Source organism: Cyprinus carpio, chromosome A20 (genome assembly GCF_018340385.1).
Source record: "Cyprinus carpio isolate SPL01 chromosome A20, ASM1834038v1, whole genome shotgun sequence".
NCBI classification, from domain to species: domain Eukaryota; kingdom Metazoa; phylum Chordata; class Actinopteri; order Cypriniformes; family Cyprinidae; genus Cyprinus; species Cyprinus carpio.
Genome location: NC_056591.1, coordinates 20,971,619 through 20,996,907, shown reverse-complemented (window position 1 = coordinate 20,996,907; position 25,289 = coordinate 20,971,619). Strand labels below are relative to the sequence as shown.

Here is a 25,289-nt window from a genome sequence, read left to right as displayed (position 1 = left end):
TATGTTCACTTTTGTTTTTGTCAAATTTTTTTACATTGCAACCATTTCTTAATAACATTTAAGCAGTTTCCATTTGATGTTTACTGTTATTTAAAGACAAGGTCCCTCAAGGTCCCGCTTGTACCCTCAGGGACAGCTCAAGTCAAATCTTATGTAGCTGCTCTGGCGGGCGTGAACAAGCCGCCGGTTGGACTGCAGTAGTGTGCGCCACATGAAAGCACAACAACACTAGTCACTCCTCCCCAAGATGGGTCTTTATGCTGTCCTAATCCACTCTCTTTATGCCAGGGTCTGTTAGACAGATTTACATTAGTAAATCACTGTCACACCATTAAATTCCTTAAGAGAAAAAGTATCAGCATTTCCAAGTGAATGGGGATTAAGGCAAACAGCGCCTGCTACCCACCGGCAGTCATGGGAAAAGTGCGGGGCCATAAATCCGCCAGTTATCTGCTTTAGAGCGGCTGGTTCTCACGCCGGGCCCCTGCCTTTGAAGTGGCCGTCCTATATCAAGGGCGCACATGATCTCCCCAAAACATCACATAGGAAAAGAGTCAGCGGTGTGAACATGGTCAGTAAGCCTGTCAGCTTCATTAGTTTCCATGCATGAAAATGGTTTAGCTACAACAAGATGTGTTTCATACTCGATACTGAAAGATAAAAGCAGCATATAGATATCATAGCTCACATAGATCATATTCTAGGCTCTAGAGCACAGACACAGTCATTTTGACTTTTTAACCTTAACTTTTTGGTGTTATCTGTAATATTTAATATACTGAAGAGGATGTATTGAGTAGGCCTACCAGAATGTGAATTTAAAAAATAAGATATTTGCTTATGTATTTTCTCCAATTGCAAACCATAAAGATGGTGATGCTTGAACTGTTTTCCCAAACTTTTAAATTGTGATAATAGCAAATCCATGTAAATATATTTTAAATTGTGACGTGTGTAAAGTCTGAAAAGACAACAAATGAGTCTTTATTATAGAAATGCTGCCCTCTGGTGCGAGATCATTTTAAGCTGCCGCTTGTTCTTCATTCAGTCACTCGTTTTTTGCAGACTACGTACAATTGACATTTTCAAAATATATTTTGGTTTATTTAAATATTAGAAAAATCACATAGAATAAATTACATATATTAATATATTAAATATATTATATTAAACTACTTCGCCAATCTGCAAGATGTACCTCATCCACATCTAACCAATCATAGCTTTGCGTTTTACACGCGCGTCAAAACACGGAAGTAAACAACTGGTATACACATGTTTGCGCTAAATGTAACTGTATCTGGCAAACGCACTGGTTTCCTAAAGTACCGTTGCGTTGATTGTTTAGAATTTATCAAGCTTTCGCCGTTGTCGACCATTGTTTGGCGATTTACCACGAAATAGGTTATTTCTCGTGAATACATTTTGGTGGACTTTAGAATCAATAGTGCAATGACCTATGCGTTATTACTGCACCGAGTTATTAGAGAGTATGAAGTCATTTAAATCTCCAGGCCGTCATGGATATGCGGTGGAGATTTCACCTTTTCTGGCTTCCACGATCGCCTGTGCGTCATCTCAATATTATGGAATAGCAGGTGATATTTGGAATATTGCATGAACGTACATAAAAGAAATTTGCATAAATGCAAATGAAAAGTCTTCCTTGTATTTTAGGATGTGGGACACTTCTTGTGCTGGAGCAGAGAGAGGCAGATGTTTTACTTGTGAGGAGGTAATTTGTTTTCTTTCCGTTCATTAAATAGAGCAGTTACAGAATATGTCAGGATCAAAAATGCATACCAAAATCGACAGATAAAATTTTATATATATATATATATATATTTTTTTTTCCGTTCATTAAATAGAGAATTTACAGAATATGTCAGGATGCATGAGGTCTGTTTTAAAACCAATATATTTTTTTCATTATGATATTGTTATTATAAAGTATTGAAAATCCTCCTGCAAATGCTACCATATAAAATATATATTGCAATAAATAATTAGAATGTAGGAGAAATTTTTTTAATTGTCATGAAATTATACAGTACATTTTTAATGTCACTGTGGATGCATGTCATCTAACAGATATGTGGAGTCAAGGAGATGTGAGGGATCGTTGAGTATCTTTTTGTCTCATGAGCAGTTTTGACTGGAATGATGGGCTCTTCGATGTGACGTGGAGTGAGAACAATGAACATGTGCTGGTGACGGGAGGAGGTGATGGATCTTTGCAGATCTGGGACACGGCCAACCCGCAAGGTCTTCTGCAGGTGCTTAAAGGGCACACACAAGAGGTGAGTTCACACTCTCAACTTCCAAAACAGCACAAATTAAAGTTTCTGCTCTTAGCACGTCATAACTTCTGGACTGCGAAACGTCTGGCCTTCGTGTAGGTGTATTCAGTAGACTGGAGTCAGACACGGGCGGAGAACCTGGTGGTATCAGGGTCTTGGGACCACACAGCCAAAGTGGTAAGTGGAATTTGTTTTAGAAGGTGAATTTATGCTGACATATTTACAAAAAAAAAAAGTTAGGCCTAGTTCAGTCTATATATGCAAAAAAATATAATGTAACTAACCTTTAAAATGAAAAAGAAAATGTTTTCTTTGTGTGCACTGGTGATCAAGCATAGTGTTAATGTTGTTACTTGTTGACATAAAATGAGTTTCATGGTTGTCCTGTTTTGCACACAGTGGGATCCAGAGCAATGTCAGTTAGTGAGCTCCCTGCAGGGTCATGAGGGGGTCATCTACAGCACCATCTGGTCTCCTCATATCCCAGCATGCTTTGCCTCAGCCTCAGGTAGGAGAAGGAGCTGTATCCGTCCTCCCATGAAGTTTGGAAGGATTGCTGTTTTACTTCAGAAAATTACTGTTGTGATGCAGATATTAGAGTAGATCACAGATTTGATATAATCTAAGGGTGATCATACATGCATACGCAGAGCATGTGGTAAACCAAAACAAGGACATGGGTTTGATTCCTTAGAAACTCGTGTACTGATAAAATATTTTAATATTTGAGTTTGAATTGAAGTCGCTTTGGATAGTACCAGTTCAAATTATATATTAAACAGGAAATTGTGACGAGAAGAGGGGAAAAATGGGATTGTGAGGTTCTATTATATTTTATTATTAATATTTTGAATTATTTTTTTTTTTCTATTTTCATGTTAGTAATTTTGTTATATGTTTTTGTCACTTTTTTGAATGTCTGTATAGTTACATTTTTATTTTAGTAAATTAAGTTAAAGGAAAATATATTCACTTTTAAGTTTTTATTTTTTATTTTTTGCATTTCAGTTAACATTTATTCTATTTCAAATAACAAAAAATGATTTAGTTTTAGTTAATTATAATAATCCTGTTGTGAAATGGGCTTCTTCATGCCTTAACACAAACTGTTAGTAAATTGTTTGTTTGTATAAATGCCATATTTTGCTGTAATGTTTGACTTATTAAAATTACATCACAGGCAATTTTTACACTAGCATTATACAAATTACAGTAAATACAGAAATGCAGTTTGTAGCACCATTTTATAGTCTCAGTCCCCTCAATATAACTGGGAAAAAAAAAAAAAAAAAAAAATTGAGATTGTATTAATTTGTATTTTAATTTGGACTAGTAGCCAAATCATTCACCACATCGATACAATCATTCACCACATGAGGTCAGCAGTGAGCTATTACCATCCTTTGGAGCTTGCAGATACACTTTAATGAAACATATTTCTGTTTAGTTTTGATTGGGGATTTTAATTCAATGTGTTAATTTAAGTACAATTAATTTTAAAGATAATAGCACCAAAATGAACACAGTTAATCATGCCCTCTGACAAAAACATAAATCCATTTTTATAAAAAAAAAAAAAAGTAGTATGTGTGATTATTTGTGATTAATATGAATAAGTAATCTGCTTTTTGTTGTAATTAAATAATTTTTTTAATTGAACGATTAGCCCTCGTTTTTAAAACTTTTCAAAAGTACATTCATAGTAGAAATGTCTGCATAACATTGGGTATTTGTACTTAATATTGGGTGTTAGTGATCGTTTGTGTTTGTACTTGTGTAAGAAGGACTCACAAGGGTCTCACAAGTACACATCATTGCTTTCATCATCGTTACTGCATTACAGCTGTAAACACCAGGCTTTGCCATCAGAGCCCAGAGTTCATCAGCTCCAAACGCCTCTGCTGTGATCTTATCAGCAACACACTGGACCTGCAGCAGCCGCTTCCTGCTGCTGTTAACTCTCAGTGCTTAGACAAATAGTTCACCCAGAAATTAAAATTATGCCATCATTAACTAACTCTCGTGTCATTGAAACCCAATTGACTTTTTTTTCCTTCTATGGAGCACCAAAGGAGAATTGCATCACTTTATAAAGCATTTTATGCTTAAGGAATCAAGCACCCCTCATAGTGCATCAGACAATAATGACCAACTGTGAATGCTAATACACACATGCAGCCCATGTTCCTTGAGAGATCACGTACAGGATATTCATAAATGTTCCTTTGTATTAATTTTGGCCCTCCTCAGGAGCTGTGGTAAGAATAACATGCTCCTATGCTGATGGAGAACCCTTTTCTTTTGCTATTAAATGTTGACACCACGTGTGTAATGAGATGTGTCTGAAAATCAATACTAAACCCCAGCACCGTGGCAAACGCTGAATGTGATCATGGGAAAATTGGTTTCCATGAAATGCTACCTCAGTAAAGTTATAGATATGCTGGCTTTCCTCATCACAAAAACCTCTTATATAAGCATACAACATAAAGCCAGCATCAGGTTTTGGCTTTCCATATATGTGGCAACTTTTTACAGCTTTCCAGCACAGTTTTGATCAGTTTTAGGAAGACTAGTTTTGACTTTCTGCAAGCCCGATGTTTTAAGTTACCTTTTTTATCTCTCTTCAACATACAAATGCCAAAGTGCAGGATTGTGGGAAAATATTTCATGATTTTAACCAGTATTTGCATGGATACTGATGTCAGATGACATGACTTCAAATAATTAAACCACCATAGCTTGCAAGTGTTGGGAGAGACATAAAATATACTCAGTTTTCTGGTTCATGCTGTGTATATAATGTTGGTATATTTGATTGTATGACTATGTAAACAAGTAAAAATACTAAAATTCTGGTAAGAAACATTGAAAAAAATATGCTTTATATGTCTTAATATGCTATATCCAGGGTCTACATTAAGTAGATAAAATTATATGTATGTATATATACACTACTGGTAAAGAGTTTGGGATCTGAACGATTTTTAATGTTTTTTTAAGGAGTTTCTTATGCTCATCAGGCTGCATTTATTTGATCAAAAAATAAAAAAAAATATATATTGTTAAAAGAAAAAAATTTATATTATTAAAATAACTTTTTTCTATTTTAATATACATTAAAATCTAATTTATTCCTGTGATCAAAGATGATTTTTCAGGTTTTTTATTTCAGTTTTTAATTCAGAAATTATTCTATTATTAATCTTTTCTAATAATATACACAACTGTTCAAAAGTTTGGGGTACATTTTTATTCTTTTTTTTTTTTTTTTTTTGAAAGAAATTAAAACTTTTATTCAGCAAGGATGCGTTAAATTGTTAAGAAGTGATAGCAAATATTTATATTGTTAGAAAAGATTTATATTTTGAATAAATGCTGTTCTTTTTAACTTTTTACTAATCAAAGAATCCTGGAAAAAAGTATCGTAGTTTTCCAAAAAAAATGTAATAAAATTTGACAGCACAACTGTTGCCAACATTGATAATTCTAATAATAAATCAGCATATTAGAATGGTTTCATAAGGATCATGTGACACTTTATCCTGGAGTAATGGCTGATGGAAATTCATATTGGCATCAAAGAAATAAACTATATTTTAAATGATATTAAAATAGAAACCATTATTCTATATTACAATTTTTTTTTTTTTTTTTTTTTTTGCGAGGTTACTGGTTTTTATTTCTGTATTAAAATAAATGCAGCCTTGATGAGCATAAGAGACTTCTTTAAAAAACACTACTAGTCTTACTGATACCAAACTTTTGACCGGTAGTATATATATAATATATATATATATATATATATATATATATATATATATATATATATATGTGTGTGTGTGTGTGTGTGTGTGTGTGTGTGTGTGTGTGCATAATTATTTATTTTTTTAATCCAGTAAGGGCACATTAAATTGATCAAAAATGATCATAAAGACATTTATAATGTTACAGAAGATTTCTATTTTAAATAAACACTGTTCTTATATATATTGCCATGTATATCTATATATAGTAGTCTAAGTATCCTAATCTTTCTAATCTCACTTAGATTTTCTGTTTTTTGTCATCTGATAATGTAGTCAACAGGGCATCTATGCTTTGAAGGGGCAATTTCAGCACTTCCCTTATCAGAGACTTCACCTCCTCCCTGCTCTATGCAGTGATAGCAGGAGCCCTAGCTTCTCTGCCCGGGATGCCAGGAAATCTTTAATGCAAGATGCTTATATGCCAGCAATCTCAGTAAGAGATCTGTTCCGCAATAATTAAAATAGAAGTGCCTAGAGCGGGCCACATATCAAAGGTATTTTTAAACTTGAGCTCTTTGAAATATTGACATAATTAATCTTCCTTCAAACATTTTATTCTTAAATCTACAAGCTGCCTTGTTAAGGCCCCTTTTGCAATGATTTCTAACATATTCTCATCAGCTGGAGTGGTGTGGCTTTGGATTTGTATAAATTATTTTCACACATTAAATGGTGACAAGGTTTACATTTTGTTAGGATTACCATAATTTAAAAATGCACTTTTATTTATTTTTATGGTGGATTTTTATATTTTAGTCTGTGACTGTGACAAGGGTAAAATAATCAAATCCATACATAAAAAGCATTTGAAAAGTGTATATATATATTTTTTTTTATATGAAGGCATAGCAAAGTTTGGTAATACCATAATATTACAATAAGAAGCTTAAATCTGTTTAATCAAAATCATCTTTAGGGCCCATAGTTTAGATGCACTCCCTTTTTCCTGATACTACTATGTTAGAAGGGACATGTTGCAGTATATTGTGATAAAAAAAAAACACATCAGTTTAAATCTTCCTAGAGTACTTGAAAGTGTTTATGTGATAGGCTTAATTTATTGTCACTCCCTGCGGGTTGCATTTCAGAGTGGCTTTTATTTATTCCATCAGTTGCAGATCACCAAATCAATAAGGGTTAAAATAGTCATTGGCACAAGCCTCCTGAGATTTAATTAACTAAAATAGGGCTATTCATTTAAACAACTTTGTATAGGATCGTCAATAAATGCCACATATTTTGATGCCCTTTTTAGGATTGAGAAATTGAGATTCATGTTCTGTATTAATCTTATTTGGACTCAAACAATCTTACTGACATATTTGCTCCAGACCTGGTTTGTATGCACAGAGAATAGCTAGTAGTAGCTGTAGTATCATTCAAATGGTGTAAGATGAGATGCATAACATCTTTGGGCGGTTTGTTCGCAATAGTAACAATGAGGCTTGACTTTTTAAGTGGCCTAAAAGAGGAAATATTGAATGGATAATCCACCCAAAAATGAATTATTCATCTTTATCTGGTTCCAAATCTGTATGACTTTCATTCTTCATTGAAACACAAAAGATACTATTTAGAAGAATGTTGGTAATGGTTTTTGTTTCTCATTGACTTCCACTGTATGGACCAAAAATATAATGGAAATCAATGGGAACCGAAACAGTTTGGTTCTCAACATTTTATAAAATGTCTCTCTTTTTGTGCTCAGCAGAAGAAAGTCATTTAGGTTTGGAGCTTATAGGGAACATGTGAGAATTTTCCACTAGGCTGTTAGTACCAACTTTATGTATAAATCTATTTAACCAGCCTTTGAATCCTTAAGCACTATATAGAGAAACCCCTGATGACTGAGTCTTTTGCTGTTTTTGGATACTGCTAACTTTGCACCTTCTGACTTGTAAAAAGTGAATGCCTCGACCATTTACTGCTTACTCCAGAATAGGAATGCTGTGCTTCAAGAAGAAGGTCAGATAGAAGGTAAAAGAGATACGACAAGAGAAATTCCCTGTAGAAATCTTAGCCATGTGCAGCATAGAGGAGTGACCAGCGACGGTTCCCTCAGTGCCTTGCCCTGGGTCCATTCTTGCTGAGTGCAAATGGCCCTTGAAATGACTGTTATGGTTCAGAGGATTCTGCAGAGAGTGCAGACCGGGAATTTATATGAGAAATTTTCTGGCTTTTTAGAAGATTTAAAAATCTGACACTTGAGATTTGAAGCTCATCTCTGTTGCTAGGGGATGGGACACTGCGAGTGTGGGATGTGAAGGGGGGATCATGCAGGCTGGCTGTCCCAGCACACAGGGCTGAAATCCTCAGCTGTGATTGGTGCAAATATGACCAGGTGAGTATTTCCTCTTTTCAGTTCATTCACTGTCTGTGGATACGAATGGGATTTGAATTTCATAACACAGTTTCCGATACAGTAGATGTTGAAGTGTTATTGTTCTGAACTTTCTAGCAGCACTTAAAGGTTTACCTGACTGTGAAAAGTTTACCGTAATGTTATGAATTGACGAGAATACTTTTGTTTACCGTAATGTTATGAATCGACGAGAATACTTTTTGTAAACGCTGCCTGCATTCAGCTCATATTCTCCAAAATGGTGCTGTGGTGATATGGAGAGACAAATTGTGGAATAAATTCATTATTTTTGTTTTATTCGCGTACAAAAAATATACTCTTCGCTTTATAACATTACGGTTGAAGCACTGATGGCAGATGGACTATTCTAACGATGCTTTTCATACTTTTCTGGACCTTGACAGTGTATTTTACTTGGCAATTTATGGGACAGTCACAAGCCTCCCAGTTTTCATCCAAAATACCTTAAATTGTGTTCCGAAGACGATCAAAGCTTTTATGGGTTTGAAACGACATGGGGGTACAGTCAATTTTGATAGAAATTAGAATAAAAAATGTAAAATGTTATTTATTTCTGAGATTACTGTGTACCACTGACTGAATGAAGATATGTAACATAGTGTCATGTGACCAACGATATAGCATATTGCACATACTATTAAATATATATGCAGTATATACAATATAAAGTATATAGTGCACAATAATATTTCATTCCATTCACACTGTGTTTCAATTTATGTAACAAGATCTGAAATGACAGAATGGATGGTGGACAAAACATTTAACTGTTATTCCTCTTGTGTTCTCAGAATATTCTGGTCACTGGAGCTGTGGACTGCAGTCTCCGAGTTTGGGACCTACGGAACGTCCGACATCCTGTAGCTCAAATGATGGGCCATTCCTACGCCATCCGCAGAGTAAAGGTATTGTAGTTACAGTAGATGGCCAAATAATTTTTGTTATCTTAGTTTAAAAGCTGGCCTCATTTTCTCACAGAAGTGTGTCTTAATGTAGTTTCAGAGGTCATGCAGAGGGGGCCATAGTGTGAAATCATATGACAGTTTGAAATATTGAGTTGGATGAAGGGTAAAGACTGTACACCTGCCATTCAGTGTCACATTAGTTTGCTCATTGCTTTGACTTAAATTAACTTAGCAAGTCAAAGCATGCCTTTAATGAGGCATGCATCAGCGTCTGTCTGTGTGAAACTCACAACGTGCTTCTGTACTGTATGTGACAGCTATGGATTTTTGTATATATTTATTATCTTCAGGGATCTGCTAAAATGAGTTTGAGAAAATGTGAGTGCTTGAGTGTCCAAATACTTAGCAATTATGTAGATTACAGAGCTCAGTGCACTTGACCAGTCCACTGTCAAACCTCTGCCCAAAACATACACAAATACTCTTGTATCTCCAAATGGAGCTATGGGAATAATGCCCGCTCCAGCTGGGTCAGAGTGAAATCACACGCTGTTTCAAGTTAATGGTTTTGTTCTCGGCTTTCAGATAATGTTGAAAAAAACGAATGTGTGAAATAAGGAGCTATGAACAGTTTATTGCACTGGGAATACAGGAGGGCTGTGAAGCATGAGATTGTGTGTTCCTGAATGTAGCTTTGAAATGAACACTGTTTATTCTTATTATATCATTATTATGTCATCTTATACTGTATCAGTGATGAAGAGGTCTATTGTCTTTCTCATTTACTGTTCTCCTGTATGGTCATGATAATATTGGTGATGAAACCTATTCATGTCATAATTCAGCTGATATCATTAAAAACACTCCAGCAGAAAGAGAGTTAATCAATAGAAACGTGTAGATCTGAAAGATCTCATTTTGAAGTTCATCACATTATTTTAGCTTGCTAACAAGTATTGATTTTGCCTGATGTGATGGGTAATGTTCTATATCAGCATTTCTAGGAAATCACTGAACACTGCATTTTTGGTTATCTGCTGAAATACACCGATTTATCTAAAAATTGAAATTCATTTGAACTATTCACACTAAAGTCTGATTGGTTTTTGCTCTTTATATTATCATCTAAAATGATGAAAGGATTTGGGCCACATTCAGCTGCAATGTAAATATTGCCTATAGGCAAGGTCCCGTTTTAAAGCAGTGTTCACTGATAAAGATGTCACCATGTACATCAATTGATTTTTTTCTCCGGCAGCCACTGTATATTAATTCCTCTTTTATTTGTTTGTCATTTCTAGTTCTACCCATTTTATAAGACCATCCTAGCATCCTGCTCATATGATTTCACAGTCAGGTAAGCTACAATTTTTGACCATCTGTGTCACATTAATCATCAAAGAATAAATTACAACTAAATTCACATTAAGCAATATCACATGAGCAGCAGTGCTGTTTTTCTGAATATCAACACAACAGCCAGATGTTACAGGTGTGCTATTTCTTTTATTCTTTTAGTAGAAGTATAGAAGAAAAATTGTCTAATTAAATTAGTGGAATGGAACTAACTGTTGTATGACAAATTGTATAGGATACAATTTTTTACTGAAACAATTCGTCTTCCATCAAAAACACATGAAGTAGGATTTCACATTTCTAAAGACCTTTTGCACATGTTGAGGGCAGATGATCTTTCTTAGTGACCTTTGGATGAATGGTGAAGTCTGCATTGCTGGCACGTTACCAGAACTGATGCTTTTGCCATCAAGTGGGGTTGTAAAACCCGTTGATCTCATTTCAGGGTAGACTGGTTTATTTCCTTTTGCAGCAAATGCATTCTTTTTAATGCACAGTTGTGTTTTTATCGAGCATGGAGCTCATTTTTGCATTGGGGGAAAGATCTTTAATAGGGCCGCCAAGGACATAGTAAAGCAAAAGCTTGCTGCCTAGTTGCAGTAATTTGATAAAGGAGCCACAATTTTTTTCCATTTATTTTATGTTAATGTACACATGAAGTCTTAATAACTGTTAATTGTGATTAACTGTAAAATACATTTTTAGGCGTTTGAGGAACACACTAATTATATTATAGTTAACAAAATTCTGGGATTGCATTTTAGCACGCCTGTTTCTACTGCCAGACATTTATTAATGTTTTTATAAGTGAAGCTCTGCCATATAAATTGTTTAATTTAGATAACATTTTTTGTATGTAAAAATTATGTTTGAAACAAAAACACTGCTACACATTTCAGTTTTTATGCTAAGTGATGTGACTGTGGCAGCTGACAGTATACCAGTAAAACTGTTGATCAAGCTGAACCTAGAACATTTTTTTAAAACTAAAGTTAAATAATTGATAAAGGGATGGATAGTTTTTGTCCTTAATGAGTGACAACAGATCTTTGCCTTGGCTGTTGGAGAAAGATTACAGAGAGTACGTAAGATGAGAATTGACTCATCAAGTGGTCTTAGAGGTGAGTTTGAGTTTCCTTCCGGCGCTTCTTGTCATCTTATTGTTTAAACATTATCTGTTTATCTAAGCCTGGAGGCGTTTGTCACTAAATGTGCCAGCCAATCAGTACTTGGATAAACATTGTTAAATTGTGTACTAAAATGAACCCAGATCCCTATAAAAACAAGAAAAAGACACGTTATATTGTTCATACTGTACTTCTAAAATATAATGTAGTGGTAATGTGAGTTTATGTATTTATATTATTTTTATTTTTTAAATTTATATTTAAATGGACCGACAGTAACCATTGACTAAAAGTTGTGGGCGTTTCCAACTTTATGCAAATAAATCGAAACACATCATGACGACTATCAGTGAGAGTGAAGGCACTGTATAATTTCTATACAAAATAATGCAATTTATATATAATGTAAAGCATTTTATTCACAAAGATTGATATCTAATTTTCAACCCATAATGCATCTCATTTATGATCATTTATAATTTTTTAATAAGTCAGTCAGCGTGAACGGCCCTTAAAAGGTGCATAAGGAGCCAGTAATTTTACTGCACCTTAACAACCCTAGTAGAAGTTTATATATATATATATGTATATATATATATTATATATATGTATATATATATATATATATATATAGTAGAAGTTTTTTTATATTTGTTTATATTTTTTTTATTGTTTTTGTTTATTTTAGTTTTGCATGAATTATGGCCAGTTAGCTTTAGAATTTGTATTTGCGGTTTTGCTTTCATAGAAATCAGTTCTATGGATTACGGGAAATTTGCTGTTTGAACAGGACTAAGGTGCAATCTAATTAGTTTTACCTTCAGAGTAAACTGTGATAATACCAACCGCGAGGTTATTACCAGAAATGATTTCCACAGGAAGAACGGATCAACACGAATCTTTTTTGTTCCCTTTGTGGTACAGAGAAAATGCTGTTTATTTAAATACAAAGCCTTTGTACGTTCAAAGGAACATTTGAGCCACCTGCTTCCACACACACACACACACACATACTGTATACTCTCTTAGCTGTTTACTTAACCCAGTCTATGCATTCGCTCTTTCAAATCTGATCAGGTCTCGTTTACAGCAGATAAGGTTTCCTCTTTCATACGTAACAGCTGGCTTTTCTGAGTTGCTATGACGGCACGTACATGTCAGTACCGGGTGGAAAGTACAGAAGGAAAATTACATCTTTCTCTGTTATTTAACAACTAATTAGGCGGGGATATTGTTTTTTCTGTATTGTTCTTTGCTTTGTGTAAAGAGCACTTCTGCTTTTTCTTTCTTTCTTTCTTTCTTTCTTTCTTTTTTTCAATGATGACAGTTTGTTTAGGTTGATGCATTGCTTTAAATGAAGTATGACAGATATCAGTGATGCTTGATATTTCACATAAATACACGCACAAATTGTGATATCCATAAATCAGGTGCAGTCTGGTGTTGACAGTGAATTTCTTTTAGTATCTGCAATTTCGAAGAAAAAAAAAAAAACATTTGCCACAATATTGTTGATTTTAATTTAGTTATGGGGTTGGATTTCAAATTTTCTTTGCTTATTGTTGGTAAAAAAAATTCTATTAATTTGGCACGTTTATCTTATTACATTGTGGTTTTGCACCATTTTTACTGATTGAGTGATGTTTGGTGCCCTGTTTTAGTGCCCTCTGAAACTTTGACAAGGACCCAAACCTATCGATGCCACGCTGGTGACTTATTTCAGCATCTCTTTCTAAAGCCGTCTACACCCTGAGCAGCTGTCGTCCCACTGTGCTTATAAATAATAACCTTCACTTCTGCTCTATGTTAGTATTAATGCCTGCCTAATGTTTTCCTATGGACAGGGAGTTTTATTTTTTCTTTCAGAGAGGTGATTTAATTACATTTGCTGAATGAAGCAGTCGGGGCCTGGTGAGCCAGGGCTGTGTCAGGGCTTTGCGCCGCTGCCCCGCCAGAGAAGAAAAATGGCCGTTCAATTAGCATGATTGCCTTCTGCTGCTCTGCGTCCACAGATTCTGGGACTACTCCAAGAACCAGCCGCTGCTGGAGACACTGGAGCACCACTCAGAGTTTGTGTGTTTTGTGTGTTTCATGGTTTTCATCCTTAACATGGTTATCTAGGTAATATAAATTGAACACACTGTGAATTTTGATTTTAGTAAAGATCTGAAAAAGTATCCTACTGGTCAGAGCTTGTGCAGTTTAGCTCCCAGTTCTGTTCCACCGCATCCTCCCACTTCCTCTCATGCTGTCCTGTCAATAAGTGGCAAAAAGGAAATTAATATTTGGAGAAAACAATGCAGTAGCTTTCAAGAGCGCAGCAAAAAAATAACTCCAGCAACTTTTTTATTTAAGGAAAGCCAGTGTTATTCCATGGTTCCACAAAGTATACGAGTATTTAGGCAAAATGCTTTAATAGCTGATGACTGTAAACTTTAGTAGTAAAAATGGCACATTGTAATAAATTTTAAACAATTCTGTGCATTTTAAATTGGATGACCCAAATTAAAAGTGTTCTCTGAGTTATCAGGTGATTCTTTGAAACTGACAGTTTGAACTGATTCACAGAAATGCATTGAACTGGACTAATATATCAGTTCAAGCTGTCCATTTCAGTCAGTATCACATTATGTTAGTATCAGCAAGGTACTATACTTATAATTAATTTAATAGTTTTAATTAGTTTTTATTTGTATATTTTTCATTTTAATTTTAAAGTTGTAGTACTTTTATTGTGTCTTTGACATTCTTATTTTTTTTAAATGTCTATATAATTTTTATTGTTTTATTTCATTTTTTTTTGTTTTTTTAGTTTTTTTTAGGTATGCATTAATTTAGTTTAAATGAATGTGAGATGATGTTTCCTTGGCAACTAACTGAAATAATATGGTTTTAATGTATTATTTTATTTCTGGTAATGTTTATTTTATTAACTAATAATTTTTTAATGGTTTTAGTTTGTTAACTATAATAACCCTGCAGTGATTTATTAAAAATTGCTGATAATTAACATGTTTTAGTTTAGTTTAGTTTAGTTTAGTTTAGTTTAGTTAGTTTTGGTTTTTTTTTTTTTTTTTTGTTTTTTTTTTTTGTGTTGGTAGTTCTAGTTTGGCAGAAATCACCCTTTTTTAGAAATTTCAAAGCAAATACATAAATGTAAGTTATATTGCCAAAATGCTGAAAAATATTGAGATATAATTGTGCTATGTTACGTCATCCAGTCTTACTTCTGAAATGTATTTTATTTTTATTTTTTATTTTTTTGTTATAGCTGCAATTTAATGACATCTGTTCTGATGAACCAGTGACTCGTAATTGAGAAACTTAAATCAATATTTCCATGACTCCATCTGCAGCTATTCATTTCTATTAACCTTCACTGTAAACCCTGGTCTATAGACCTGGCTTCACCCCTGATGTCTGTCTGTTGCACAAAACAGTCATCTGCAAAGAGGAGGCACATGCCTTGTTCGTAGAGCGTGTACAAAGAATCGGCCACATACAGTAACAGAGCACTCAGCTCATTGAGATGTGGGCCGCAGTCCTCAGGGGGCTGGTCCTGTCTGACGCCAGCACTCACTGTGATGAATAAAAGTCAGAGCAATCAATGAGCCATCACTGAGCTGACAGGAGATGTCTGCAGCAAACCCTCCTCAGCTCCATTGTGCCACAGTGCCATTTTTCTGAGATTTAACTTTGAATACCTTGCAACCTATAGCTCACCTCAGGCTCTGAAGCCTGTGAATATAAAGCTCTTCCTTTCTGACAGTTTACATGGAGACTGATGTATTAAATGTTATTGATTTGATTAGATTTCAATGAATTAATTTTATGCAGTCAAGGGAAATAAGTTATGATTTAATTTATTGCAGAACTGGAAAGTAAGCTGTTATAAAGCTAACTGAAGATACACTGTCACCCAATATTTGCATATATGGAGTGTATTTTTGTGTTTATTAGAATATTTTGTCAAAAGTTTGGAGTTAGTAAAATGTTACAATTTTATTTAAAGAAAGAAATTAATATTTTACATAAAGAGATATTACATAAAGAAGCTTTAATTGGATCAAAAGTGACAATGGAAACATTTATCATGTTACAAAAAAAATATTTTTTATAGAAATTCTGTTCTTTTGAACTTACTATTCATCAAGAAAATGGGGGGGGGGTGAAGTTATTTGTGCTTTTTGAAGGTCTTGCCATTAACTTCACATCTCATTTTGGTAATGAGTTTCCTGTCAGTCTTCTGAATGCAAATTTGGAAAGCTTTTAAACTCACTTAGATGTCTTGCCCATTTCAGAGAATTTTGTACGTTTCTCAAAACGTGATGTGTGTCTTATTCTAATAGTGCACAACCAGAAAAATCTTGAAAAATGGACCACAGTGTGTCTGAGCCAAATTGCAGGTTTGGAAAAAATGATGTATGGATTCTCTCTTATTGTTAGTTCCGCATTAGGCATAAGTGCAGCTGTTGGCAGGCTGCAGGTGGAGTGGGTTGTTCCTGCAAGGCGAGGGCAAGAACTGTGAAGTAAATTTTCTACTGCAGTCTCCCTGCTCACTGCCAACCATACACACATACACACCTTGTGCTGCTTGTGCTCGCTGTCAAGGCCAATATTCAAGCCCACAATTCACCCTGAGCCATTGTCAAATACACATTTTAGAGTCAAGGGGGATCTAACACGACCAGTGACATTTATTGTCTAAGTGGGTATGATTACAGGTCGATTTTGAATGTTCCTAACAGCCGACATATCAGTTTCAAAACACATTCCCATTGAAAATTTGCTCTTCTTTACGCATCGGTTTGATTGATCACCTCCGCTCAGGTTTGGGCACTTACTGAAGATCTGTAGTGTACAGTCATTATGCCTTTGAACAAAGTGAAGCCTTTAAATGCAGTAATTGTACTGTAACCAGTTGTTGAGAAAAAGCCCAGCTCTTTACTTCATTTACATCCACAGCAGGTGATGCATCATACCTTTACACTTTTTGACAAGAAACTAGAACGTTTCTCCAAAAGAGGACATGTATCCTGTGTTCTTGCCTCCAGTTATATTAAACATTGTGTTATTATCAGCTGACCATCCGTTCACTCCTCGCTCCTGCTCTCTGCATCTGTTTCTTCTGCACTGTTGCCTGCTCTCTGGCACTCAGTCTCTGTTGTGCAGTTTTGCAGTCAAGTAATTAATGAAGGACTTTTTCTCCCTCAATGGGTGAGTCACGGGCTTTCTGCTGGAGCGCTCTGGAGTAATGAGGTACGGAGAAAAGGACTGCAAAAAAGAGGAATGGAACATCACTATACAGTGGGGTTCTAAAGTTTGGGCACCCCTTGCAGAATCTGTGAAAATGTGAATAATTTTCAAAAAATAAGAGAGATCATACTAAATGCATGTTATTTTTTTATTTAGTACTGTCCTGAGTAAGATATTGTACATAAAAGATGTTTACATTTAGTCCACAAGACAAAAAAAAAAAAATGCTGAAATTATTAAAATAACCCCATTCAAAAGTTTGGGAACCCTTGGTTCTTAATTCTGTGTGTGGTTACCTGGATGATCCACGACTGTCTTTCTGTTTTGTGATGGTTGTTCATGAGTCCCTTGTTTGTTCTGAACAGTTAAACTGAGAACTGTTCTCCAGAAAAATCTTTAAGGTCCTGCAGATTCTTCAGTTTTCCAGCATCTTTTGCATATTTGAACCCTTTCCAGCAGTGACTGTATGATTTTGAGATACATCTTTTCACACTGAGGACAATTGAGGCACTAAAAACACAACTATTAAAAAAGGTTCAAACATTCACTGATGCTCCAGAAGGAAACACGATGCATTAAGAGTTGGGGGGAGAAAACTTTTGGAATTTTGAAAATCTTAATTTGTGTTCCGGGAAACATACTAGTATCTTCTGTTGCTTACGAAGGGCAGAACTAAATGGGAAAAAAAAAACATTTCAACAACATAAGTAAAATTTGGCCATCTTCATCGTGTTCAAAAGTTTTCACCCCCCAACTCTTAATGCATCGTGTTTCCATACAGTCACTGCTGGAAAGGGTTAAAATATGCAAAGATGCTGGAAAACTGAAGAATCTGCAGGACCTTAAAGATTTTTCTGAAGAACAGTTCTCAGTTTAACTGTTTAGAACAAACAATGGACTCATGCACAACCATCACAAAACAGAAAGACAGTCGTGGATCATCCAGGTAACCACTCACAGTATTAAGAACCAAGGGTTCCCAAACTTTTGAATGGGATTTTTTTTATCTTGTCTATATCACTTTCACATTGAGTTGAATTTTGTCTGTTAGGACAAACTGTGCCTTTGAAATTATATTAATAGTAAAACAGATATGAAAGGACATGTATTAGAGCAATAAGCCCCAAGAAGCTAATTTATAACAGCTAAAGTGTGTACTTAGGCACGACGCGTAACGGAATGACTAAAACCCCCTTAGCTATTATAATTTCACTGTAAACCACGCTTCACGTGGCTTATTGCTTTTATAAAACAGTTATTCCATATAATAAAGTGTAATGATATTAATAAAAACAGTTTTCTTCCAAACAATGTAGTTCCTCAGAATCAGTTGTGGTTGCAGTAAAGTGGTTGCCGAGCCAATCAGAATCAAGGACAAACTATCCGTTTTATTAATGGTCCGTATATATTATTTTGAAAGAATTGTATTGGTTAAGTCAAGCAAAGATCAAGGCATATTTTGTGAGAGTTTGAAAACAGTCTTTTTAACTTCAAAATGTCACATATTTCAGTGTTATTTGCCATTTCTTTGTAATGTTGAAATTCACTAGAAATTTTTGAGTGAATATTGTTTCTGCACCTTTGTAATTATCTTATGCATTTATTTATTAATAATAATTGCACTTATTTATATATGTATAAATATTAATCATTATATGTTCATGTTATGTCAACTGCCCTTACTCAGATTGGATATTGCTATAACAGTTTATATTCAGGAAAACATAACAAAAGTTCACTGTTAAGTGTACATGGTATGGTATGGTAGCAATTTAATGCGGACTTGTTTTCCTTGCACAGGCAAAAAGAGATGCTTTAAAAAGTCTTTGAAGCAGCATCAAAAGAAACAAACAATTATTTGGCTGAACATCATTATTGTGCATTTCAGTAAAGCTGCACTTGCATAAAAATCTCTTTGTTTTCCAATATCGGGGTGCTCTCTCAGCACTGCTAAAGTAAAATGTCAGTACTTTTACATACTCAATTATGTAGATGCATTGTTAATTGTGTGACTGTGGCCATCTTCACAGGTTGTGGACTGCTCTTGGGATGAGACTGTAAAAGTCTTCACCCCTTCATGCCTGGCCGCCCTATAGGAGGTTAGTGCACCATGAGAAGATGTTCTCCGAGGAGCCACGGATCTGTTTCAATCACAGATGCAGAGTTTGCCAAGACATCACTGCGGTTTTCCTAATGACGCTATTAAAGGAGAACCCATGGGACGTATCAGGATCGCCGTACAGATGTGGGGGAATCTCATGAGTGTGGTGTTATTATAATGTTTCTTAAGTGTAAAATCGAACTGAAAGTGAGTTTACCTTATGCAGTGAGTGCCTTATTGTTGTCTAAAGCTCATTGGTAGATTATGTAGTATGTGTATGTTGTTGTTTCTTACTGGTTTGTTAAACTTATATTAATAAATCAATCCAATCTGTCATTCTCAAAATTTTATCTTAAATCCTGAGCTTTCCTTTAATCTAATTGATATGGCCTCCCACACAATATTAACAGACACAGGTGAATATTTTATCAAAGTTTGGGACACATATTGTTTCTATTTCTCTTGGGTCAGAATGGAAGAATAAATATGCAAAGTATACGAGCAATTAAAGGTTTAACAGTAAAATACTGTTATGAAAAAGTACTGTGTGGTAACCTGTGCAGTGATGGAATCGACCATGGTATTTTGTATATACCATAGTATTAAATTATTTACCATAGTTGATTTAAATGAGTATCATAGTCATTTAACATTTATACATATTATATATTCATATAGACTAAATTGTATAGTGGCTGTCAAGGATTTTCCTGTGGCTTTTTTCTTCTTCTTCTTCTTTTTTTTTTTTTTTTTTTTTTTGGCCAAAAGACCTTTAATCACCAGAACTGATGTGAAACGATTGACATTTAAACACGAACATTTGAAAAGCGAACTGTGACTTTAGAGATAATGCATCCGTTTTCCATATAGAGTAAAATAATTTTACGATGATTTTCGGGAAGTTTTACTGTACAGGGAATTTTAGACGTGCAACAAAAACACTTACTTAAACCACTAAATTTGTCTGTAAACAAAGAAAAATCTTAAGGACAAGTGATTAAAGGTATGGTTAACTCCTCAGACCTCAGGCGAATGGAAATCAATGTATTTGTTTATTTATTTATTTATTATTATTATTATTTAGCCTATTGTTTAACCACCAGTGGCCCTGTAATCTAACTTTTATTGTGACTGAAAATACAAATGAAACGCATAGGCTACATAGCCTTTATACCACAGTATCCTATGCCTAGTTTTATTTGGGAGGTTAAACATTTTCACTATTGGTTTACAGACAGAAGAAATAAAAGTGTACAGTACATCAAAGTAAATAGATTGGCAGCAGTTGACTCCAATTCAAGCACTGTACAAAGAAAGAAACAGTCGGAGCCGCGGCGTGTCGCATTTATTCTCGGGACAAGCGCTCGTGCTGCATGAGTCACGCACGAGAGGAGAGTGGACGTGAATATTCAGCAGTGGAGTCAGAGCTCAGTGCGTAATACGGAGACGCCGGGAACCCCCAGTCTACGAGCAAAGACATGGAAGTTTGCAAAGGACGTTTTCTGGGCATTTCGGTGGCCGTCGCGCATGGATTTTTTTCGGGATCGCTGAATATTTTGTTAAAATTCCTAATCACGACCTATAGCTTCACGTATCTTACTTTAATTCAGTGTCTGACCAGCGGCACTGCGGCTCTTACATTAGAGGTGCTGAGGAGACTGGGCAAAATAGATATACCACCCTTCAGCTTCCAGTTAGTGAAAGTTTTTGCGAGTGTCTGTGTTTTGGCAACTTTGCAGTCCACATTAACCCTCTGGTCTCTCAGGGGACTGAGTTTACCCATGTATGTTGTGTTTAAGCGATGCTTGCCCTTGGTAACATTGGGGATTGGAGTGTGTGTGCTGAAGAACGGGATCCCATCAGCTGGGGTAATAACAGCGGTTCTCATCACCACTGGAGGAGCAGCACTGGCTGGTAAGAATAATTTGGGTGTTTATAAATAATATTTGTAATAGTTTTTACTTTATGCTGAGGTAATCAGACTTTTCACCCCAGTGATTATTTCTTAATTTAGATTCTTTTTGAAGTACAATTCTGTAGACACATAGCCTACCTTAAAGTCTTGGCTACAAGAAAAACCTTGGAACATTCTCATCGCAATTCCCAGGAAAAAAAGATCGATTTACCACTAGTGGGGCATGTTGTCACAACGGAAACTGTCATTGAACAGCCTAAAAGGTTTTCAGCTAAATTTAAAAAGTAAAACAATCACTAAAAATAAAACAATTAATGAAACAGCAAATATATTAAAAACAAACTACACTGTAATTAATACATTTGTAACATGTAAACCCCACATGGCAAAAAAAAAAAAAAAACCTGTTCAGCATTTGAGATCAAACTTCATTATATTGTTGACTCTTAGTTTTGATGATAAAATTCATAAAAATTATTCTAATTTAAGGTTTTGAAACCTAACAACCCAACGGAGCATAGCCATTGTGACAACTATAGCCTTCCATAAAGTCTCCCCGATGTAAAATTCCTCCTTTTCTGTATCTTCCTAATTGTCATTTATTTTTCCAAGTAGTGTCTATGTAAATATTTTATTTTAATGTTCCTATGATTATTATAGCAACAGTATTTTACTAATGTGTTTTGAACTGCTTCTGAAAATAAAGCAAATTAAGCAAAAAATAATAACAACTTGTTTTGTCTATAGTATATGACATTTAATCTTTTGCAACTCCTGCCATTCATGTGATGTCTGCATAAAACAAGCTTCTCATACAGAGTTTCATTTGATGATGGCCATAAATCACATATGGTGCAGTCTTTGTTTAACTTTGCAGTGCATCGTTCTGTTTTCGTGCAGGTGCTGGAGATCTAACAGGTGACCCTTTTGGCTACGTGACTGGCATTTTAGCTGTGATTGTCCACGCCTCCTACTTGGTGCTCATCCAAAAAACGAGTGGAGACAGTGATTATGGGCCGCTCACAGCCCAGTACACTATTGCAGTGGTGGCCTCTCCCATTCTCTTCATCTGTTCCATTGTAAGCATGGATGCCATTGACATGTGGACGTATGAAGGTTGGAAGAACCCATATATCACAGGCATCTTCTGTACCTGCATCCTCATCGGCTGTGCGATGAACTTCACCACACTGCACTGTACCTATATCAACTCAGCTGTCACCACCAGTTTTGTGGGGGTGGTCAAGAGTATAGCTACTATCACTGTGGGCATGTTCGCCTTCAGTGACGTGATGCCAACCAAACTGTTTGTGGTAGGCGTGGTAGTGAACACCATTGGCTCCATCACCTACTGTGTGGTGAAATATCATGAAACCAAAAAGAAGTTAACCTACCAGGATATGGACGAGTCCGCTAAGGATGAAGAACTTCCAGGAGAACCTTATGTGGAACCAGCCAAGCCTGATGGAGATATGGAAACTCTTCCAAATGATCTGGAGAGCGTTCCCAATGGCAGTCTGACAGCATCAGTTGACAGCCATGACCAGGGTCCAGTTTGTGAGAATAAAGTGGCAGAGTCCATAGAATTAGAAAAACCGGGGATCCCATCAGACGATCCTACGAGACAATCTCTGAGCGACAGTTATGTAGGGGTCTGGAGATCCATTCGCACCTTAAAGTTCTTTAAGAAAGACACTTTACTTGACAACATGGAGGTTCAAAGTCCTTGATGATTGGTTTCCCGCTTGACAGAAGTGCATGTTAAATTTAAGTATTGTTTAACTGATGTTGTGAACAATGTTTGCCTTTTTTCTGTCATGAACATGATTTTATGAAAAAGATTTATTTTTTATAAAAAGGTATAGTCTGTTTGTACATTAGAGGGAGAATAACTATTAAGGAATCCCCAATAACAGATGTGCCATTTTATTGACTTAAAACAAAAATATCCTTTTATTTTAGGATCAGTGTGAAATTAATTTGGGAGAAAATCAAATATCTTAATAGTCCACTCAAATATGACAATTCTGTCATCATTTACTCATCTTCATTTCTTTCCAAACCTGTATGACATTCTTTTTTCTGTGGAGCATAAAAGATGATATTTTGAAGAATGTTGGGAACACTTTAGTTTCCCAGTGACTTCCAATGTATGGACAAAAAAGGGAAGTCATTGAGAACCAAAACTGTTTGATTTAACAAAATATTCTTCCAAATATTTGTGTGTGTGTGTGTGTGTGTGTGTGTGTGTGTGTGTGTGTGTGTGTGTGTGTGTGTGTGTGTGTGTGTGTGTGTGTGTGTGTGTGTGTGTGTGTGTGTGTGTGTGTGTGTTTCGCAGAATAAAAGAAAGTCATACAGGTTTGGAACAACATGAGGGTGAATAACTGATGACAGAATTTACATTTTTGGGCGGACTATCCCTTCAAATTAATTGGGCTGTTTTTATGCATGCAGTGGCTGTACCTGTATATTTTGTGTTTTTTCTACGAATGCAAATCTTGAATAGGAGGCATTGAATTTTCCTATTTTGCATGTAGTATGCAGAACTAATTTAAACTGATTATACATCAAAATTCTGTGTATCATCCTTAATAATGCCCACCAAATGCTTTAGCTTGATGAAAGTGTGTGATAATTTAGAATCATCTTTAACTCCTGGCCATCTGGGAAATGGTTTGTTTATCAGTGATTCACAACTGGTGGGTCATGACGGTCACGACCAAGAAATGTGTTGTGAGTCAATAGTGAAAAACAATAGTGAAAAACAATATTTTATCCAAAAAATAAAATGCAACTGACCATATAGTCATGCATAGGTAGGACAGGAAAATAGTTAAACTTTTAAAAGTGAAGAGAAAATGCTTTACATATGTTTTCTTGTATTTTGACAAATTAGATGCCAAAACGGACAGGTTATGTGACATGCACTCGTTTTCATAAACCAACAAAATTTTACAAGGTAGATGAAAATAGAACCTAGACTGTATTAAATACAGATTCACTTGCAACAAGGGGTAAATGTGGTTTGAGCCGTCCATAATGTGTTTTGTGTTGTGGAAAATTGTTTATTGAGAGCATGAAATCGAGAGACAAGAAAAAGACTTTTGGGGATCTGATCACATCAGAACAAATAATTAAAGAATAGTAAGGTGTTTGGTTTTGGGACATTTTTTGTTTGTTTGTTTGTTTACTTTTCTTAAAAAAACTAATTTGGTACTGTGTTGGGTTTCCACTTGCTCAGTTTTAAAAACTGAGTACTATCACAGCTGAGAACCACTGAATTCAATTAAAGTCAATATCTATTGAGCTTGTGTTAGCTGACTTTACCAAACGTAATGTTTGATACATTTAAATGGGTTAGTATTAGCAAAAGCAGACCGCCATCAACCAGGTTTTTTAGCAACTGCTAGACTTATGAAAATGCAAAACATCAAGAAATATATTTCTAAACATAAGTCTTATAGCATTTTTTATGTAACACACAGTGAACATAAATGACGTACTTGCTAAAATTAGAGTACATTGGTTGCTTTTACAGTCAGCACTTCACCCCCACCCCACCCAAAAAAATAAAAATATAAAATTTGCTGAAAATTCATTCACCCTCAGGCAATCCAAGATGTAGATGAGTTTGTTTCTCCATCAGATTTATAGAAATTCAGCATTATATCATTTCCTCACAAGTGGATCCTCTGCAGTGAATGGGTGCCGTGAGAATGAGAGTCCAAACAGCTGATAAACAATCCACACCATTCCATTCCATCGATTAACATCTTGTGAAGTGAAAAGCTGCGTGTTTGCTAGAAGCACATCTACATCTTGGATGGCCAATGGGTAAATTTTCAGCAAATTTTCATTTTTGGGTGAACTATTCCTTTAATGGCAGGATAATGCATCCAAAGGTTTCAAAACCTCATTTTTTGGTTTGTTAGCAGTATTCATTATTCTCTGTCAGAAAAGAATCTCTTTAATGAATAAATGTAAACCAGACTTGAATGAACTAAACTTTAGACCTCTCTGAACAGTATTATCTGTTGTTACACTACACCACAGAGCAACAGAGGTTACTATATGGGGAACATTCATGTTACACTCCCCTTGGCTTTCATATATTTAAAATGATCTTTGCCTGACAAT

At 35.2% G+C, this 25,289-nt stretch overlaps 2 protein-coding genes across 3 annotated transcripts; both read left to right on the top strand.

Moving 5' to 3' along the window:
- The first annotated feature begins 1,223 nt into the window (after window positions 1-1,223).
- On the top strand, window positions 1,224-19,587 carry LOC109084477 (peroxisomal targeting signal 2 receptor-like). Of its 2 annotated transcripts, XM_042778100.1 has the most exons (10): window positions 1,224-1,598; window positions 1,678-1,735; window positions 2,150-2,300; window positions 2,400-2,477; window positions 2,700-2,808; window positions 8,344-8,450; window positions 9,284-9,397; window positions 10,699-10,754; window positions 13,893-13,992; window positions 19,167-19,587. In XM_042778100.1, exons 1-10 carry the CDS (start codon window positions 1,460-1,462, stop codon window positions 19,230-19,232), a joined length of 978 nt encoding a protein of 325 aa, XP_042634034.1. In that variant the 5' UTR covers window positions 1,224-1,459; the 3' UTR covers window positions 19,233-19,587. The 2 variants fall into 2 exon arrangements, with proteins under 2 accessions (XP_042634034.1, XP_042634033.1); XM_042778099.1 differs by lacking the exon at window positions 13,893-13,992 and having other exon boundaries at window positions 1,225-1,598.
- A 746-nt stretch (window positions 19,588-20,333) lies between these two features.
- Window positions 20,334-23,406, top strand: LOC109084514 (solute carrier family 35 member D3-like). Its single transcript, XM_042778097.1, has 2 exons — window positions 20,334-21,151; window positions 22,053-23,406. The coding sequence occupies exons 1-2, from the start codon at window positions 20,716-20,718 to the stop codon at window positions 22,880-22,882; spliced, it is 1,266 nt and encodes a 421-aa protein (XP_042634031.1). The 5' UTR covers window positions 20,334-20,715; the 3' UTR covers window positions 22,883-23,406.
- The last annotated feature ends 1,883 nt before the right edge of the window (window positions 23,407-25,289 follow it).

Coding starts and splice junctions, on each gene's coding strand:
- LOC109084477 (XM_042778100.1), top strand. CDS start 1,460: ATGCGTTATTACTGCACCGAGTTATTAGAGAGTATGAAGTCATTTAAA. Junction 1,599..1,677: donor TCAATATTATGGAATAGCAG/GTGATATTTGGA, acceptor CTTGTATTTTAG/GATGTGGGACACTTCTTGTG. Junction 13,993..19,166: donor TGGTTTTCATCCTTAACATG/GTTATCTAGGTA, acceptor CCATCTTCACAG/GTTGTGGACTGCTCTTGGGA.
- LOC109084514 (XM_042778097.1), top strand. CDS start 20,716: ATGGAAGTTTGCAAAGGACGTTTTCTGGGCATTTCGGTGGCCGTCGCG. Junction 21,152..22,052: donor TGGAGGAGCAGCACTGGCTG/GTAAGAATAATT, acceptor GTTTTCGTGCAG/GTGCTGGAGATCTAACAGGT.